The 20,470-nt window shown below is 42.1% G+C and overlaps 2 protein-coding genes and 1 non-coding gene across 3 annotated transcripts; 1 reads left to right on the top strand and 2 right to left on the bottom strand.

Annotated features, from left to right (window-relative positions):
- Positions 1 to 111: 111 nt before the first annotated feature.
- Positions 112 to 6,716, bottom strand: LOC112744209 (golgin candidate 3). Its single transcript, XM_025793759.3, has 15 exons — positions 6,188 to 6,716; positions 4,882 to 4,980; positions 4,652 to 4,747; positions 4,272 to 4,427; positions 3,744 to 3,876; positions 3,581 to 3,645; positions 3,024 to 3,191; positions 2,774 to 2,887; positions 2,522 to 2,668; positions 1,986 to 2,282; positions 1,769 to 1,834; positions 1,373 to 1,575; positions 1,104 to 1,158; positions 693 to 878; positions 112 to 577 (listed from the first exon to the last, which is right to left on the bottom strand). Exons 1-15 carry the CDS (start codon positions 6,434 to 6,436, stop codon positions 260 to 262), a joined length of 2,352 nt encoding a protein of 783 aa, XP_025649544.1. The 5' UTR covers positions 6,437 to 6,716; the 3' UTR covers positions 112 to 259.
- A 431-nt stretch (positions 6,717 to 7,147) lies between these two features.
- Positions 7,148 to 7,220, bottom strand: TRNAA-AGC (transfer RNA alanine (anticodon AGC)). The gene has a single exon. It is a non-coding gene; the product is annotated as a tRNA-Ala (tRNA).
- Positions 7,221 to 13,098: 5,878 nt separating this feature from the next.
- LOC140178748 (uncharacterized) lies at positions 13,099 to 18,328 on the top strand. Its single transcript, XM_072215985.1, has 5 exons — positions 13,099 to 14,209; positions 14,302 to 14,798; positions 14,961 to 15,718; positions 15,827 to 16,471; positions 17,392 to 18,328. Exons 1-5 carry the CDS (start codon positions 13,099 to 13,101, stop codon positions 18,326 to 18,328), a joined length of 3,948 nt encoding a protein of 1,315 aa, XP_072072086.1.
- Positions 18,329 to 20,470: the final 2,142 nt, after the last annotated feature.

Raw genomic sequence — 20,470 nt, 5'->3', positions numbered from 1 at the left:
AGGTTCTAATTCACTAGTAATTACAACTTTACAAGCCAGGCCAAATAAGATAGCTGGTAGTAATAAGCTGTGTACTACATAGAATTTACATCAATTTTCCCAAGTTCCACATTACGCAAGAGAATCCAATCTATGTAACCTTTTTGTGAATAAAATAAAATACATTCATTATAATGAAAGAATTAATTGAACAAGGCATGCCTAAAATTTAATGATGACCTCTATACCTGTGATTCATTTTGACAAAACGAATTTATACTTAGTATCTAGTGAACGGTTTTGAACTAGGAGTTTTGCTATCTGATGATGTAAGAGGAACAGTGGAGAACTCGGAACCATTTTCGTCAGATTGATGAAAATATCCACGAGGCAGAGGACTTTTGTTATTAATGGATGAATTATATGGCGATGTATCAGTGCTGAACCTCTGATTAGAAAATGGTGAAGCAGCAGAATTAGTATTTGAACTTGTATCTTGCGAATCTTCCATGGATGTACCTGTAGTTCCAGCTGACTCCCTCTTCTCTCTTTCTTCAGTCTCCTTGAGAAGAAAATCAACCCACAAATCCGCAAAGGACTGAAAGGGAAGAGTAAAAGCACTTATTAGTAATCAAAACAAATAATCAAAATATAGAAGTCTGGTTAGAAGTGACGGTGAATAATTCTCTTTTGGTACAAGATTTAGAAGTTACCTGGTTATCAGAACCCACATTCGCAGCTGATTCAGCCGAAACTCCTCCCAATATACCTCCAACCAGGTGGCCAGGCAGCCCAAGAACTCCCCGGACAACACCTTTTCCTGGACCTTGCTGAGCACTGCCTATCCTTTGCTTGTCCTCTTCAGAGAATCCCAGCATGCGAACCATTAGATCCAATACCTGCCCCAATGTCAAATTTTAAGAAAGTGGAGTACATGATAACCTTGTGCACTGAATTGAGCCTTACAACAACTTAAAACGAAACTCGTATCCAATTCTTCAAAACCCTAATACTTGCATGGTATTTATTTTTTCATAGATATCTCCTAAATAAAATTAATAAACTAAATACTAATTTGCATGATGAATCTAATTGATGGAAGTATAATTTGAAGATTTCCATACCTCTTTGCTGTGATTTCTTTGAAAATATGTTACAAGTAACTTTATAACAATGCGCCTGTATGAATAAAACTTAGATTAGTATGTTGATTTACTCTCTCAAAAGGAAGCAGGCCAATCCTACTACACAAGTCTAAATTGAAACCCGTTACAACTTTTCAAGAAGGAAATTTTGCAAAACTAAGAATAGATACAAGAAAACATAGCCAAGAGTGTCTTCAAAAGAACAAATCCCTGCTTATCCAAACAATACTTTAAAGAAGCGTACTAACCTGTCAACGAGAAAATCAGAATCCACTGACATTCTATTTAGCCGTGTCATACTCTGCTCAAGAGCTCGTCTCAATTTGGCATTGTCTTCCTCTAGTTTACTTACTCTACTTCTCCATTCTGATTGTACCTTCTCAGATTGAGAAAGCTTGGCTAAAATTTCTTCTTTTTCACCCCTCAATACATTGGCTTTCGAATCTGCATCCTGTCAATATGGCTAATTAGAGACACCAAGTAGTTAAAGAGAAAAATAAAAGAAAACAAAATTTGAATAAGATTAAACAGAGTAGTCCCTTAAAAAAATTTTACAACCTATTCTAAAGTGAAACACATTGTAAGAAAGTGTTTCCATCTAGAGTGAAAGATGTTTAGAGAGAGAGAGAGAGAGAGATCTGTACTTTCAACAGCTGAGAAAGCCTAGCTGTTTCTTCTCTTGCATGAGCCAACACTTCCTCTAAATGTTCCTGAAAAAACAAATTGACAGTGGATATAAGCTTACTCGATGAGCTTACTCGATGCAACAATAGACATACAGATAATAAAGATACTCAGAAAGAGGAAGTTAAAGGGAACATTAACAACTCAAATTATGTTTGTTATGTGAATAGAGACAACCTTAGCTTCAATTTCAGCATAATACTGTCCAAGAGCTGTCTGTAGATTTAAAAGTTCCATATTCTTAGCACATATTGTGCTCATACAGTTGGTAAGCTTTTTGTTCAGGTCATCGATGATTTCCCTGGACTTTAGAATTTCATTGTTGTTTTCCATCTTCAGTTTCTCCTGGCTTGAAGTTGCTTCCTTCAGAGTTCTCTCAAGATTTGATATTTGTGCCCTTAAATAATTGTTGTTATCACGTAAATCTTCAATGATTTTGCTATCCTCATCCATTTTTTCTGATTCTTCCGATTCCTAGACAACACAGCAATGTTAACATCTTTGACTCAACCACACAAGTGATATGTGAAATTCATCTGGATGTATGCAATTTTAGTTCATTCTCTTGGACAGTTAAGGGGGAAATATATTATGTGACTGACAATTTATGAGATCAAACACAGATAAAAAATAATGAGCAGATCATTTGGTTCTTAAATGACATCATGCTCAATCATCCTTTATTCCAAAATTAATGGGCAAATAAATGAAACCTTTTCTAACAAATGTTGTTTAAGGCGGGTTAATTCTTGTACGGCTTTGTCCCTCTGCTTTTGTGTTTCCTTCAAATCTTTACTTAGCTTTTCTATGGACCTTTCCATGTCTTCTTCTTCTGGAAAACTTTTGGATGGGTCTGATGTCTGTTAACAGAAGGGAGAAAAAAAACAAAAATAGAGAAGATAATGATTATTGACATGATTATTAATGCACAACTGGAAAACTAAGTATTGCTATTAAATACTGACATCACTGCTAATGCCTGCATCCTTGTTCTGAAACTGGGAAGCATCAGATGACATTTTCCCAGTGAAAGACGCCCTGCTTGTTTTAAGTGCAGCTTCAAGTTCATTCTTTTCCATCTAATAATAATAACATAGGGTATATTAGAGTGCATTCTGAAATGCGATATCAAAAATCATTATCAATTTGAGTGATAATATGGTGGAAAATCTTTATGACAGAATGTATTAGGATACAGTAAAAATATCAATCAACCTGAAGAGCAGTGTTTTCCTTCTCTAAAGTTTGGATTAATCTCTTCAAGGTGTCCACAGCTTCAACTGGTTCTTCATCTTCGCGTCTAGTTAGCTCCAGTTGCAGAAGTTTTACTTCCGATACTCTCTCATTCAATTCATCACGCAATTTGCTCATCTCCTGTGTTGTCTGCCAAGCAACAAAAATAATTCAGCTCATAATTTTGCAAACTACCATAAAACCAGCTTCTAGATTCCTCGAAAAGACATAACCTACTACCCAATAATACAATTAAAATTATCAACAAAATGATCAGATTATTCCTTCCCAGTTTGAATAATGATTTGGAGATTTTGAAGAATTGGAAATTGACATACCAAACTACACAGAAATTGAAGTATAACTATACTTTAGTTTGATAATATAGGCCTATTGATTATGCCAAAAGCTCCTACAGCTTGTAAATTCTCTCAATAATAAACATACATGATTTGTTTCCTCAGGAAGCTTCTAACATAGAAGATGTAGTGTTTTAGCAGCATGATCATAAAAAAAATTTCTATTGTTTACAAACTTACTTTTTCTCTTTCCAACTTTGATAATTTAAGCTCATCCTGGAAAGACTTGTTCAATTTCTGTTCCTCTGAAATCGAAAGAAAGAACATGATAGTTAGCAATTATTTAGTTTACACTCCCAAAATGTGACAAAATCTAATAGATACTGAAGTGCTGAATATAGACCCTGGTATTTTAGTTGAATGTTTGCCAATTTATTGCGCTCTTGCTCCAATTCCAACTTTAATTTTTGTATCTCACGAGTATGTAGAACAGCTGCTGTGGGGCTATGTTTTTCCTCTGTCAAATCTGCAAGCTCCTAGAAGTCATTCATACATCTGTTGTCAAGTTCATTCATCACTAAAAATAACAATATCATGAATTCTAAAAAAATAAAATAAATCAAATTAACCAAACAAAGAAAAGTTTTCTAACAACAAAAACATTAAACAAAATAAAATAAAGGGCAATCCAGTGCACAAGCATCCTACGTTAATACAGGATTCTAGGAAGGGTGCACCCAAAAGCAAAATAAAATAAATAATATTTTTTCTAAAAAAAGGAAAAAAATCAAAAGCTATTTTCATTGAAGAAAATGATTAAATATACTTGATCAAAGATTTGGGCAAGACATATTAATGAATGCCACCTAATGGTCAATCTTCCTAAGTTGAGGCATTCTTTAAAAAAAACCATAATCTAAGGCATCATTACCTTCTCTGTTACTTGTAAGTTTGAATGTTTTGAAGTCATCTTACTTTGAATGGCATCGGGATCCAAAGCAGACATGGATCCATTGTTTGCAGCATAGTGATTTTTAATATGAGGTGTGTATCTATGCTGCCTATTTGAAGATTGGTCACCATTTCCCTGCACAAATATTTATAAGTAATGAGTAGTCAATAAATCCTTAGTTATTGTCAGCATAAATGTGACATATAGCAAAATTCTATCAACTACATCACAATAGGATGTACGGGGTTTACAACTTTACATACTTTCATGTGATGAAGTACTTACAGCATGGGTAAAATATTTTACAAGACAGACACTAAATTTCCTTTAATAGAAATTTCATTAGAATACTAGTTAACCTTGATCATGTATGTGCCATTTGAAGATGCTGGACTCTTAGGCTCCGAGTTCTGTTTTAATGAGGTATTTTCTTTACCTAACCTAATAATCTGATCCTGTGACATAAAAATAGTTAGAGGGTTAAAACTCATGTGGAGCAATAAAAAAAAAAATCTGCACTTGATTGTTGAACAAATTGAAAAAATTGACTCAGGTACGAAGATGATGAAAAACTAATAGCCAGCCATACTTCTTTTTCTTTTAATAGAGCTGCATAATTAACTGATAGCGCTTTAATTTCTGCCTCTGATGCTTGAAGCCTCTTGATTTCTGCTTTGTATTGTTCTATCTGCAAGAAATTTTAAAATGACATCTTTGACCAAACTACTTACCAAAATCAACTACAGTATTCAATGGGAGAATTGTAATGCACAAACTCTTAATGCATTACACTTGTAATATATAAATTTCATTAAAAAGAAAATCTCTAGATTAAATATTAAGCTCCATGAAGCCAGCACCAAGAATAGGCAATTTAATCCTACTAGCTCAGTCATCAATACACAATCTTTGAAAAGGTGGCAGAGCCAATATATCATTAGCAATCACTTATAATCATTAACATTCCCATCCTTACAATGATAAAAAATCAAAACCGCCTTAATAAGCAATAAACAAACAAAAACTAAGCCTATCATTATAGGTACTCATAGAACTCTAAATAAGAACATAGAAGAGCCACGGGATGTATAAATTGCATTACATGTATGCCTAAATTCACAATACTCTCATGCTCATAACAAACTTCTTCACTACTTCAAACAAGCTGTGATAGATAAAACTATTATCAAGACACCAAGTAAATATTGATTGAGATGGCCCTCTTGGTAAGATGTAGGCGATCCGTAAGTACCCTATGTAAGCCCTCACTGAGCCCTAAGGCATACACTGTCCTACAATCTAGATGCACTGACACTGCCGAACCTGCCTAAATTGTTATGTAACCAAAAAATCTACTGACTGAAAAAAAAAAATCCAACAAAAAGATGTCTACACCTCATGACCTAGGACATGCAAGGATCATGAATAAGTCAATTTGATCCTTCGAAAATTCAACGAATCAATTTGGTAGATCCTAACGTGAATCAAGTTGGTCTTAAGTCCTAACCTTAACTTCCCGATAACGTCTCACTGATAACCGCTGTAGTGCGAGGGAAAATTTGCCTCAGGTCACGTTCTTAACGGTGACTCGCCGGCACAAAAAGTTAATAGAAGGACCAACGGTATATTTTAGGAATCAAATTGAAGCATTGAACATTAACCCGATACATTACTATTTGTAATTTTCAATCATCTTTCGATGGTGGAATTATTATGCAGTAACTTCCAGAACTGATTATACATATTATGCATTTACACACACTGCTAAATACATACAATTTCAAGTAATATATATAAAAGTATAAAACCATCACAAAACCTTATCCTAAAACTAAATTTATTGAATAAGAGTTGAAAGCAAAACGCAAAAAGCACAGAATTAAAAAGGAGCTTACCTCAGAAGCAGAGTGAGGATCCGTTGTTACATTGGAAAGCGGCGACCTAGGAACCGGAGATTTGGAGTGCGCGAAGCTGTGAGAGTTCCGGCGATCGGAGACGGAAGAGTGGTTGTTGTTGTCGGCGGCGGCGGCGGGGGATCTGTAGGAGGAGAAAAAGACGGCGTTGTCGTCTTCGTCTTCATCGTCGTGAACATCGAGGGCAATCTTGTTGAGATTTTCCTTCAAATTAGCAATGGTTCCCCACATGATTTCAGAATTGAGTAGAACCAGATTACCAGATTGAGATTTTGATTTCGAATCGGTGATTGTTGTTGTTGTTGGTTGGTGTTGAATCTGTGATTAGGTGTAGACGCACCCACTGTAAACTATGGTAGATCTCTTTCTTTCTCACACGCCTGGGAAGTGAGAATCTCTCTGTTCTTCGTTTTTGTTGCCACAATGTTTTCGAACTCCGTTGTCTCTCCATACATCTGAGTATTTTATTTAAATAATAAATAAAAAAAACTTATGTTGAGAAATCAAAATCGAATAAGATTTTTAGTTATTTTTTTTTTTAAAGATTTTATAAAAAGTGAAAACAATTTTACGTTTGAATATTTTATTTAAAATTTTTTTATTTATCAATTATATTTGAGTATAATAATATAAAAATATTTTTTTATATATTTATTATGTAAAAAATATTTTTAAAAATTTTTTTTTAAATATAAATTATAATTTTTTAAAAAAATATTATTTTTTAATATTTTTATTTTTACTATTAAAAATTTATCAAATATATTAAAAAATAAAAAAATATTTTTTTTATCAACATAACGAAATCCAACAAATATTTCTTGTTTTTCTGGTTGATCAAGTAAATATAAATAAGTTTTTTATTTTCAATTTATTTGGAAATTTTTTAAAAAAAATTATGGAAAAAATTCATTAAGTAAAAGAAGGATAAAAAATAGAAAATGGAGATGCGGGGTATCGATCCCCGTACCTCTCGCATGCTAAGCGAGCGCTCTACCATCTGAGCTACATCCCCACATGCTTGAAGTGCTCCAAGTAACCATTAATACAAATTCATATTAGTAACCAGTTTTTGTGTAACTTAATTATCACTATTACTTATGATGGAGCATCAAATTAGAGATGCTAATGTAAAATTTCAATCTCCCACACTACATAGAAATTACCCACTATTATTTTGACTTTAACCTCTATATTTTTCCTTGACCTGAAAAACTATCTGGTTTCCTTACATTCTTCCAATTGTGTGTATTGTGTAAATGTACAGTGAGTGACATAGAAAAATAAGACGAAACTATGCCCACATTATTATTAATACTCCATTGCAAAACTTGTTTTAATTTTAGGGTGAAATATATTTGTTATTATCCTAACGTTTATAATTTTTTTTAAATATTTTTAACATTAAATTTTATTTAACGTTATCCTTAATATTTTAGATTTATTTAATTTTATCCTTAAAATTTTAGATTTGTGTCAAAATTATTTTTAAAAATTTTAAATTTTGTTTGTAATATTTTATATGGAATTAATGTCTAAAAAAATAATTTTAACATAAATTGAAAACGTTAAGATAAAATTAAATACAATTAAATATTAAGAATATTTTTTTAAAAAATTGCAGAAAAAAATACTTTACTATTAATTTTATTGAGTAAATAGTCAAATTGGTCCCCGAAAGATAGCCCGATCTCCAAACGAGTCCCCGTAAGAAAAAGATCATAAAAATTATCCCCAAAAAATTTAAAATTGGTTACGTTAGTCCTTCCGTCAAATGTTTGAATAATGGCGTGAACATATACTGACCTGGCCGTTAGTGTGACACGTCAGCAAAGGCTTAAACGGCGTCGTTTTCGTTGCTCCCCGTTACAACGCTTGGGTTTTCATCCCTGTTTCGTATTCTCTCTCTAGTTGCATCCTTCTTCTGAAAAGAATGAACCCCTGCAATCCCTTCGTCTTAGTTGTTTCCTCCAGGAAGACGAAGCATTGAACGGCGACGACCAGGCTTGACCGATGACGACAGTGTGCTGGAGTTGTTGGTGACCGGTTTGCGACGACGTTGGTCAACCGAAAAGGGCACTCCATCACCTTGCGTGAGAGGTAGGTTAACTTTCTTTTCTTATTTTGTGAGAGTGATTGTGGTTTTATCTCCTGATCAATGTGGTTGTATTATCGTTGAAAATCCATTGTTACTGTTTGCAATGTTAGGGTTTAGGAGAATGTGTTAAGGCTTAGGGCTTTGGTGATTATCCATGATATGACCCTATTTTTGGATTCTTGAGAACGTTGTTTGTGCTCTGTGTAGCTGCATGTGTGTGTGTTAGATTCATTTTGGGAGTTGATGTTGAATATGCTTTGCCTCTCCATGAAAAAAATTTGCATCAGTTGTATGTGTTGCTGTTTTGGTTTCAGATGGAAGGTCCCCCAATGACCTTTGTATTTCACCATAGTGGGAAGTTCCAAACAGATGAATCAGGCTATCTGTGTTATGAACCAGATAATACTGAAGTATTAATGGGTGTAGATTCAGACACTCTAGACATTTTCTTTGTGAAGGGATACTACAAGGAGTTGGGATATGCTGTGATGAACAATTGCTTGTGGAAAGTTCCTGGAACGCTGTTGGATAATGGGTTGAGGAAGCTAGAAAATGACACTGATCTGTTGGAATTGGTTAAGAATTGCAGGAGGAATCATCACCTCATCAACATCTATTTTGAGCATGTAGTGTCTAAGCCACACGTGGTTGACTGCATGAGCGAGGATGATGATGAAGTACTTTGTTTGCCAACCATCCCTGAAGAAGCAGAGAAACTGAACAAGGACCACAATGATGCAATGTCCTAAGATTACTGTAAGACAACAAAAAAATTACCTAAGCCAAAAAGAACCAAAACTCAGCCCACTCCTAAGGCCACTCCTCAGCCCACACCTAAGCCTACAAAAAAATCACCTAAGCCAAAAAGAGCCAAAACTCAACCCACTTCTAAGGCCACTCCTTAGCCCACACCTAAGCCTACTCCTTAGCCCACACCTAAGCCTACTCCTCAGCCCACACCTAAGCCCACTCCTCAGCCCACACCTGAGCCAACTCCAACCTGCAGGAGAAAGCAAGGATGATGCAATTGCAGCTTGCAGCTGTTCAACAACCACAACCTGCACCTGGTCCAGAAGCAGAAAAGGAAGTAGCAGTAGCTGCTCCAGATGAACAGACTGAAAATTCCTGTTACTTAGCATGCTCAGCTTTCACTGACACAACAATCCCAAACCTCAACCAATGTCACTCAGGTAATCTTCTAAAGAGTTTTAATTTGAGCATTGGTTACTTGTAGCTATTTTTGATTTCAGACAATGATGATAACTGTTTGATGCAGACTAGAAAAAGAGGAAGGCCTCCAAAACTCCATGTCACCAGGGCCAGGGCAAAGGAAAATGCCTCTCCAGGAGCAGTTATTGTATCTGCTGAAACCATCAAGGGTAGCAGCTCTGCAACAGCCAAGAAACTTGCCAGCTTCATGACATTTGTTCCAACTCCGGGTTTCAAACCTCCCAGAAAAAAAGACATGGAATGACTTCAAGACTTGAAGACATAAAATATAGGGCATTTAGTATCTGTTATTTTGTCGGGGCTAAATTTTACCATTTATAAACAATGTGGTAGTTGTGGTATCTTCAATAGCCCTGTTTTTTATATAGCCCTTTATGGTATAATGCTTTCAACTGTCAGCTACTACCTTTTGGATTATTATCATGTTAAAACAATGTTGTTATTTGAATCTGAGACAATGGAAACTAGTACACCATTGGTGATGTTATGATGTTATGCTATTTCTACTTCACTTAATTTTAATTCTGCTTATTCTGATTTGCTTACATTATGTTATGATCAACAACAATGTTGCATGTAAATAACCTTTTTACTACTAAAGAAACATGAACATACAAGGTTTTCACAATAACAGAAAACTGTCAAGGTTCACAGCATCATCCTTTTCACCTTTTCACAGTAACTGCTTCACTTCCCACTAAAGAACATACACATAATCATAAAAACCACAATCACAACTATTAATCCAAAATACAGTTGCAGCCTAAGTGCTTTTACTTCAGCTTCTAAGGTCATCATTCTCCAAGATATGTTATGGTTCAACAAAGCAGCATCACTCTTCATTTGTGCATCAGTTTTAACTTCTCCTAAGTGCTCTAATTCTTCATACTCGTCGTCCTCAGCCCACCTAAAGTAATTGCAGTGGCTGCCCTTCTGCACAACATCAGGGTACCAAAATGTCAAAATCCAACTCAAATAATTTGAAGTTTCAAGAAGACTACATTGATAACTCACCCGGTATCTTGGACAAGTATGGAACAATCTATCGGGATTTTCTCTTGTCCCAGACTTCTTGATCACTGTCTTCAGCCCACAAAAGCAAACTTGGTCGGAGTTCTTCCTCCGCCACCGCAGCGAAGAGCTCGAGGCATAGCTTTCGTGTGATTGCGACACTTGTCGACTGCGACCCCCACCTACGCTACCCATCGTGCAATCGGTCATGAATTTTCGGCCTCTGCAGAATCAATCTCAAGCTGCAGCAACAATGGCAATTTAAAACGAAGAGGTGATTAGGGTTTACAGACCTAGGACTAATTTGACATACATATGGAAACATATCTTGTTACCAGCCACTCTGCGCCAAGCTGGCATGCTGATATGCCACACTGATAGCCACATAAGCAATAGTTAACGGCGTCACTGACAGAATTCATGGAACGTTGACAGAAGAACTAACGTTACCAATTTTAAATTTTTTGGGGACAATTTTTACTATCTTTTTCTTACGGGACTCGTTTGGAGATCGGGCTATCTTTCGGGGACCAATTTGACTATTTACTCTAATTTTATTATTACACGATTAGTCTAACAATACAATTCATTTTCATCGTATTAAACTATTAATACATGTATGAGATTATATGTGGTTTAATTACTCTACAGGTCCCTATAATTTTACCGAATTTTCAATTAGTTCCCTATATTTTTTTTTCTTTTCAATTGGGTCCCTAAACGTTAATTTTTTTAATTTAGTCCCTACCGTGACAAAACCGTTTGAGATAACAGAATATTCCATTCAAAAATCGAATATTCTCCTAATTAGGTTGGAATTACTAATTGAATCCACCCTTTTTTTAAAATACCAAAACTAACCCTTAGTATTTGGTCCCAAAAGTGTAGAACCCTAGCCATGGCATTTCTCCTCTGTTCATTGTCGTCGTCGTCCATCTGCGTCATTGTCGTCGTCGTCCTTGTCAGCGTGAGCGTCCATCGTCGTCGTCGTCGTCCGTCGTCCTTGGTCTGCGCTGTACTGCTCTGCGCTAGTCGTGCGTCTGCTCTGCTCTGCTCAGCACCGGTGGTGTGTCGCTTTCGTCGCGTTCCCTCGCCGCGCACCACGCCTCGCCTGGCCGCACCTTGCCTTGCTGTTCTGTTCTTCGGGTATCGATGTTGATGGTTGAATCTTCAAGAAAGGCCCTATTCTAATCTCAGGTTCGTTGGGGAGCTATGGAGCTTATTTGGCTTATGGGTCAAAGAACAGGTGAGATCTTCAAAGGAGTGATATCAAGTATTTAAGAATTAGCTGTAATTACTGTTTACTTGTGGTGTTTGTTATATTTTCTTATTTTCTATGCAGCCATTTAATTGATCAACATAGTTAATGTTATTCTAGATATGATGATATTCCATCTTTGCTTCTTCATCTTGGCGTCCCATTTTAATCTCTTATTATTATTCTTGATAAGTGAAAGAGTTTTTCTGTTACATTAGTTTAACTTGCTTTTATTCAGTGTTACCTTGAGTTACCAAAACCATTGATATATGAACAGAAGAATTGAAATTGTTTGTATAGAAGTTCTGCTATATGTTCAATCTAAGACATTTCAAAACAGAATACATTGACTTTAGAGGGAAATAACCTATCATATTTGTAGTTTATGTTCCAAAAATAAAATATTTTATGACAATATTTCTTCATGAATAATTTGACTCTCACATGTATGATTAGTATATTTATTTGATCCTTTGCAGCCTAATATATGTACAAACTGCAGGTACCGGGATAAAAAATTAGGAAAATGTTACTTGTACAATAAAATTCAGTTTTTATTCAGCCTTTAAATTTAATATTTTATTATTTTAATTTTTTAATTAATCATATTTCTTATTTTTAAAGAATCACTCTTATTTTAAATACTTATCATCGTAAAATTTGTAACCACTTGCAATACATTAATTTTTTGCAAATCAAACCATAAAACTCGCAACAACTTTTCGTGTACTAATTTTTAAAAAATCAGTGAAGTTTTCAAAATGAATTAAACTCACTTCAATTTTTTTTATTCAAAACATTCAAAACTCATGTCAAAAACACATCTAAAATTAAATAAATAACAGAAACACATTTAAAATTGTTACGGCCTGGCCCAAGATCCCCACGGGTCGACCCGACCCGAGCTCCACCCGGCCCGGCTACGCACCCTTCAACCAACCCGGACACGCGTCCTGTACGGCTCGCACGCAGCTATGGGACAGTGCCCTTGAAGATATGGGCCTATCTCCATAAGGGGCCCACTACTGACATGTATATAAGGGGAAGACTGGCTCTTCCCCCGAGGTACGTCACATTTTCTACGCCACCCCTTTTTCCGCCTGCACATTGTCTGACAAAAGCGTCGGAGTGTCTTTGCAGGTGGCACCCCCCTCTCTACACGAAGTACTCGGGACCTCGCATCCATCCGGCCGGAGAATCGTGACCTGATGAGCCCCTTCCATCACTCAAAATCTTGACCCGAACCGTCCGGTAACCGAGATACCGAACATTGGCGCCGTCTGTGGGGACTCGTCCATGGACTTCGTGCTAGTCCAAACTGGGACAGGCTGCGAGGCCGCGCCCCCCGTGCCTGGGGGAGGCGCCGTTGCGACGAAAACTCGACAACAACAGAGGTCGCCTCCAAGGGACACGACGCAAACTCACGAAAGACGCCCCTTCGGAGGGACTGGCGACAACCACGCCAGGATAATGCAAGAGCTACGCCACAGGATGCAAGACTTGGAACGCAGGCTAGCGGACAGAGAACACGACCAACGCACTCTGGAGCAAAGCCCCACCAGTTCCCGCTCGAGGAGCCGCTCAAGGCGCACACCCAGCCCCCAGTATGAGTCGGAAAGCACAGGGGGACGGGGACGCGCCAGAAGAAGAACTCAAGACCCCATCATTTATGCCAGACGCGAGAGGCGATGCGCATCGAACAGGGGTGACGAGGACGTGCGTCGGGAGAACGTCGAGCCGAGAAGAACTACCCAGGGACCCGTGATAATAGGAGCGACCCCTTTCCACCGTTCCGTACTCGAGGTCCGGCTGCCAAAACACTTTGACAAGCCAACGGACGTGAAGTATGATGGAACACAAGATCCCCTGGAACACTTAACGGCCTTTGAGGCCAGGATGAACTTGGAAGGAGTAGGTGACGAGGTAAGATGTCGCGCCTTCCCGGTCACCTTGGCTGGCCCAGCAATACGGTGGTTCAATAACCTCCCGCAGGGCTCGGTGACCCAATTCTCTGACATCAGCCATGCCTTCCTAGCTCAGTTCACGACCAGGATCGTCAAAGCTAAACACCCGATCAATTTGCTGGGGGTGACCCAGAGAGCTGGGGAGCCGACCAGGAAGTACCTGGATCGCTTCAACGACGAGTGCCTCGAGATTGACGGCTTGACGGACTCGGTGGCAAGTTTGTGTCTGACGAACGGCCTCTTGAATGAGGACTTTAGGAAACATCTTACCACAAAGCCCGTCTGGACAATGCAAGAGATCCAGTGCGTGGCCAAAGAGTACATCAACGATGAGAAAGTTAGCCGGGTCGTGGCTGCCAATAAACGGCAACCCGTGTACAACCAAACCCGGCACTACGAGAGCAGAGAGAGGCCAAAGGAACACGCCAGGGACGGCGGTCCGGGTAAAGCACCCAAGCCTGTCCCGAGAGTCGGAAAGTTCACTAACTATACCCCCTCACGGCATCAATCACCGAAGTTTACCAACAGATCGCAGAGAAAGGGATACTGTCAAGGCCCCGACCTCTGAAGGACAGGACTGGAGGAAACAAGAACCTCTACTGCGACTATCACAAGGGTTACGGGCACAAGACCCAAGACTGCTTCGACCTAAAGGACGCCTTGGAACAAGCAATCAGGGATGGGAAACTTGCCGACTTCTCCCACCTTATAAGGGAGCCAAGGAGACGTAATCGGGACCATGATAGCGAGGACAGGTCCCAGTCAACAAGGCGACGCCAAGAACCAGAGGGTGACGACCACGGCCTCACGGTGGTAAACGTAGTAACAGCCAGGAATACCGCCCCAAGGTCAAAATCGGCACAGAAAAAGGACGCCAAGGTCCTAGCGGTCTCCTCCTCGTCTGCTAGAAGTTCCCGGGGTCTCCCATCCATCTCCTTCAGCCCAGAAGACCAATGGTTCGACGAGGTGCCAGAAAGTCCACCCATGGTCATTACGGCCAGGATCGGAACAGGCCTCGTCAAACGAATCCTGGTAGATACGGGGGCAGACTCAAACATCATGTTTCGAAACGTTTTCGATGCTCTGGGATTGAGAGACGCCGACCTGGCGACCCACCAGCACGGCGTGGTAGGGCTGGGAGGTCACTTCATCAAGCTGGATGGAATCATCTCACTCCCGACCTCTGTGGGGCAGGGGCATAGACGAAGAACAGTCATGGCAGATTTTGTAATATTACGAGATTCCACGGCTTTCAACATCATCTTGGGGAGGAAGACCATCAACGACCTGGGGGCGGCTATTAGTACAAAGCTACTAGTGATGAAGTTTGTTGCTGATGACAGATCCGTTGGATCCATCAGAGGCGACTTGGAAACGGCGGTCGCTTGCGACCACGCCAGCCTTTCTCTTAGGAAAAAGTCCAAAGAAGCATCAGGGATCTTCCTTGCTGACCTGGACGCCAGGATAGACGACAAGCCCAGACCCGAGCCAGAAGGGGACTTGGAAAAGTTCAGGGTCGGCGAAGAGGACGATAAATTCACATTCATAAACAGAAACCTCCCCCATGAGATAAAGGAGCCTTTGATGGAAATGATCAGGGCTAACGCCGATCTCTTCGCCTGGACGCCTGCCGACATGCCCGGGATAGACCCCCAGCTCATGTCACACCATCTGGCCGTCAAGACCGGAGCCAAGCCAGTGGCCCAGAGAAGGAGAAAGATGTCGCAGGAAAGGGCAGAGGAGGTGGCCAGGCAGACGTCCAGCCTCCTGGAAGCAGGGTTCATCCGGGAACTGGACTACTCGACCTGGTTGTCGAACGTGGTTCTGGTTAAAAAGCACAATGGGAGGTGGAGAATGTGTGTGGACTACTCTGACCTTAACAAGGCATGTCCTAAGGACTGCTACCCCCTACCTAACATTGACGCACTCGTCGACGCAGCGGCGGGGTATCGGTATCTGAGCTTCATGGACGCCTACTTTGGATACAATCAGATACCGATGCACCGACCCGACGAAGAAAAAACGGCGTTCATAACGCCAGGTAGAATCTATTGTTACAGGGTAATGCCTTTCGGTTTGAAAAATGCTGGGGCCACGTACCAAAGACTGATGAACAAGATATTCAGTGAACTTATAGGTAAAACAGTAGAAGTCTACGTGGATGATATACTCGCGAAGACCGCACGACCCGATGACCTCCTGAGCGACCTTGACGGCGTTTTCGCGTCCCTCCGGCAACACGGCATGAGACTTAACCCACTCAAATGTGCCTTTGCCATGGAGGCCGGAAAGTTTTTGGGATTCATGATCACTCAAAGAGGAGTGGAAGCCAACCCCGAGAAGTGCCAAGCGGTTCTCCAGATGAAGAGCCCAGGTTGTATCAAAGACGTCCAACGACTGGCTGGGAGGCTAACGGCTCTATCCCGATTCCTAGGTGCGTCGGCAGCAAGAGCCCTACCTTTCTTCAATCTAATGAGAAAGGGAATAGCGTTCGAATGGACCCCGGCTTGCGAAGAGGCGTTCAACCACTTCAAGGAGATCTTAGCAACACCTCCAGTTCTCGGGAAACCGAAGGCCGGAGAATCACTCTACCTCTACCTGTCGATAACCGAGGAAGCACTCGCCACGGTGCTCGTTAGAGAAGAGGGGAAAACCCAACAACCAGTTTACTTCGTAAGCAGAGCTCTCCAAGGACCAGAACTAAGGTACAGCAAGCTGGAAAAACTGGCGCTGGCGCTCCTAGTCTCCTCCTGAAGGTTAAGACAATATTTCCAGGGCCACCGGATAGTCGTGAGGACGGATCAGGCGATTCGTCAGGTACTGCAAAAACCCGACTTGGCTGGCAGGATGATGACCTGGGCCGTCGAGCTCTCCCAATACGACCTACAGTATGAGCCCCGGCATGCAATCAAAGCCCAGGCAATGGCAGACTTTTTGGTTGAGGTGACGGGGGGTCCCCCGAGGAAACGGGCACACGGTAGAGGCTCCATGTGGACGGAGCCTCCAACCAAACGTCCGGGGGAGCATGGGTCATCTTAGAAAGCCCAGCAGGGATCATCTACGAACAATCAACCAAGTTCGAGTTCCCTGTATCGAATAACCAGGCGGAATATGAAGCTCTCTTGGGCGGGCTGATACTAGCTCGGGAAGTCGGGGCCACGAAGGTCGAAGTATGCAGCGACTCACAGGTTGTCACCTCGCAGGTAAACGGGAGCTACCAAGCCCGGGACCCCCTCCTGCAGAAATACTTGGAAAAAGTTAAGGAAATGACAAGTCAGTTCTAGGAGGTCACCATCCAACACGTCCCAAGAGAAAAGAACACACGAGCGGACCTCTTGTCTAAGCTGGCGAGCACAAAGCCAGGATCGGGTAACCGGTCTATTATCCAGGGCGTGGTGAAGGAGCCAACGGTCGCCCTCCATTTGGCGAAGTCAAGTCCCTCATGGCTAGATCCCATCACCAACTTCCTTGAACTCGGCAAGTTGCCTGACGATGAGAAAGCAGCTAAAACTCTGAGAAGGGAGGTGGCCAGATATGCGATCATACAAGGACAACTGTTCAAAAAGGGACTCAGCCAGCCCCTATTGAAGTGTTTGCACCCCGACCAGACGGACTATGTACTTAGAGAAGTCCGCGAGGGGTGTTGCGGGCACCACATCGGGGGCAAAGCCCTAGCGAGGAAGCTCATCCGAGCCGGGTACTATTGGCCATCAATGATGAAAGACTCAAAGGAATTCGTCAAAAGGTGCATAAAGTGCCAACAAAATACCAACTTCCACAAGGCACCGGCCTCCGAGCTGAGTTCACTGACGACCACTCGACCTTTCGGTCAATGGGGCGTTGACCTCCTGGGACCTTTCCCAGTCGGCCCAGGACAAGTCAAATACCTCATTGTTGCCATTGATTACTACACCAAATGGGTAAAGGCTGAACCACTAGCCACAATATCGTCTTCCAACTGCCGAAAGTTCATGTGGAGGCAGGTGATAACCCGTTTCGGTATCCCGGAGGTCGTCATCTCGGATAATGGGACACAGTTCACGGACAAGAAGTTCACGGAATTCCTCTCTGGCCTGGGGATAAAACAGAGGTTCTCCTCAGTAGAACATCCCCAGACAAATGGGCAAGTAGAAGCCGCAAACAAAATCATCCTACTTGGTCTAAAGAAACGCCTAGACAACAAGAAAGGAGCATGGGCCGACGAGCTCGCTTCTGTCCTGTGGTCCTACCGGACAACCGAGCAAAGCGCCACGGGAGAAACTCCCTTTCGCCTAACGTACGGGGTCGACGCGGTGATACCCGTCGAAATCGGCGAACCAAGCCCCCGGCTACTACTCGCAGGTGTGAACGAAACGGTGGAAAAGGACCTGGTGGAGGAGACAAGGGAGATGGCTCACTTATCAGAAACGTCGTTGAAACAAAGAATAGCCTTGCATTACAACACTAAATTCCTCAGAAGAGATTTCGAGGAAAGAGACCTCGTCCTGCGACGCAACGACGTCGGCACACCGACCTCGGGAAGGGAAGCTGGCGGCGAATTGGGAAGGTCCCTACAGAATTAAAGAGGTGCTCGGCAAAGGTGCCTACAAGCTCGAAAGACTCGACGGCAAGGAAATACCTAGAACATGGAATGCATGCAACCTAAGAAGGTTCTACTCATGACCAGACAGCTCGCCGACGTGAGAGCCTAAACGGATAGTAAATACTTGCTCTGTTCGCATGTTAATTTACCTTTCTATTTTATTAAATACTCGCCATATTGATTAACTTGCCTAGCTAACGGTTAACTCCTACTTGTCAAAAAAAAATTCGTACCTGTTTACCACTTCCCAACGCGTGCCGCGCACGAGCGCGCCTTAAAACGGCAGACCGGGACTGATCACCCCGGGAGCCATCTTCCTTACGGCCAAAGCCGATGGCCGCGACAACACGACCACCGCGGTCCAAGCCATAACAAATGTAAAAACGGAAAAACGGGCGTGAGCCCACCCCCGAAAAAACGGCGACGAAATAACGGCTATAAATATAATAAACGGCAACCCGGCCAAACGACTGAATAAGCACAAGTTATAAAGTGTCAAAATACAAAACGAGCAATAAGTTGTTCAGTGAATGCATGACAAAATATGCAAGTTACAAGATCTCACTTCCTCGGTATATCAACAATTTTTCCATCCTGGATCATCTTGAAAACCCCGATGGCCGACGTATCGAAGTCACGGGCTACAATCTTCACCTGAGCTTTCAGAGCATCCTCAGTCATAGAAATTGCATTCTTTCCCTGCTCTCTGGTCACCTTCAGCTTCTTCTTGAGCCCCTCAACCTCCGACTTAGCGGCTTCAACCAACGAGACGGCTTCGTCACGCTCTTTCTCCAGAGCTGCCACCCGACCTTGAGCGGTATTTAGCTGGCTCTCCAGAGTCATCTCCCGCTCGGCTAAACGGGCCACCGTCTCGTCGGAAGCCTTCAGCTTCTTCGCAGCCGTCGTCGCTTTTTCCTCAGAAAGCTTGAGCTTCTCCCCAGCCTCGGACAGTTGACCCTGGAGCAGCTCGACCTGTACCTTCAAATCATTGTTCGCCTTGCCAGAGGATTCAAGTTTCCTCCGGAGAGCCTGCATTCCCGACAACTCGAATTCAACCTTTCGAGCTATCACGGCCCCTCGAAGCAACGTCCGGTACATCCACCTTGCTTGCCCAGCGAGGTCGGTGCCGAGGAAGTGCTCCTCCGTCCCGGGGATCAGCTGGGAGTCTACAAATTTTGTAGCATCAAAATTCCTCTCCATGATGCTGAGGGACCCCTCCGGGCTAGCTGACGACCTCTGCCTTTTGAAAGTGTGAATAAGCTCCACGTCGTCGTCGTCTTGACGGGAAGAGGCTGAGTGCCCCCCAGTTACCTCCTCGGGAACGGGGGAACCCTGCTCCCCGATGGGCCTCTTCCCCATCACAGCAGCTTCTCGGGGAGAGGGCTCAACCTGACTCTCAGTCTCCCCGGCTTGATTCTCCGACTTCCCGGCCTGATCCTCCGGCTTCCCGGCGTCCTTCCCCTCTGCTTTCTCATCGTCACTCTCTTCAAAAAGGTCTTCATCAAATTTTCAAGTCTGGTCACGGTGGCAGACATTTCCACTGCAGCAAACAGCAGACGCATTAGTCATTAAATCGGGTAAAGAAAACAACAATAAACAAATGAAGGCAAGCAAATAAGACAACTCACGGATATAGCTCCTGGCGGCCTCCCGTTCACCCATAAGGAGATGGGGGTTCACGAGATTCTTTTCAAAAATAGCAAAAAGTACATCAGCTATTTGCTTATCTACAGGGGACAACCTTTTATACGTCACCTTAATGAAGGGGTTCGACCCCGCCCCAAAACTCCAATAAGTTGGGATAAGGCGCTCCCCCTCTAATGACAACCAAAAGGGGTGACGACCTTCGACGGGACGAACTTTGAAGTACTTATCTTTGAACCCATGGTAGGAGTCCTCGAAGAGGCTGAATATTCTCCTACCCTGGGCAGACCGGAAAGAAAGGAACCCTTTCCTCGCTTTCCCCTGTTTGGAAGGGTTAGTAAGGTTGAAGAAGAAGAGGAAGACGTCCACCGACACTGGCAGCTTGAGGTATTCGCAAACCATTTCGAAACAGCGGATTGAGGCCCAACTGTTCGGATGGAGCTGCGAGGGGGAGACGGATATCCGGTTGAGGAGCGCC

Source organism: Arachis hypogaea, chromosome 14 (assembly GCF_003086295.3).
Source record: "Arachis hypogaea cultivar Tifrunner chromosome 14, arahy.Tifrunner.gnm2.J5K5, whole genome shotgun sequence".
Taxonomy (NCBI): Eukaryota; Viridiplantae; Streptophyta; class Magnoliopsida; order Fabales; family Fabaceae; genus Arachis; species Arachis hypogaea.
This window is presented reverse-complemented; position numbering and strand designations above follow the sequence as displayed.

Excerpts from the sequence above, each read along its gene's own strand:
- LOC112744209 (XM_025793759.3), bottom strand. The coding sequence starts at position 6,436 with ATGTGGGGAACCATTGCTAATTTGAAGGAAAATCTCAACAAGATTGCC. Across the intron at positions 1,159-1,372 it reads TCTGATTTTCTCGTTGACAG|GCGCATTGTTATAAAGTTAC; the intron begins GTTAGTACGCTT and ends TTATTCATACAG. Across the intron at positions 578-692 it reads ATGTGGGTTCTGATAACCAG|TCCTTTGCGGATTTGTGGGT; the intron begins GTAACTTCTAAA and ends CTTCCCTTTCAG.
- LOC140178748 (XM_072215985.1), top strand. The coding sequence starts at position 13,099 with ATGGACTTCGTGCTAGTCCAAACTGGGACAGGCTGCGAGGCCGCGCCC. Across the intron at positions 14,210-14,301 it reads CGCCAGGGACGGCGGTCCGG|AGAAAGGGATACTGTCAAGG; the intron begins GTAAAGCACCCA and ends AACAGATCGCAG. Across the intron at positions 15,719-15,826 it reads GACGCAGCGGCGGGGTATCG|GGTAATGCCTTTCGGTTTGA; the intron begins GTATCTGAGCTT and ends CTATTGTTACAG.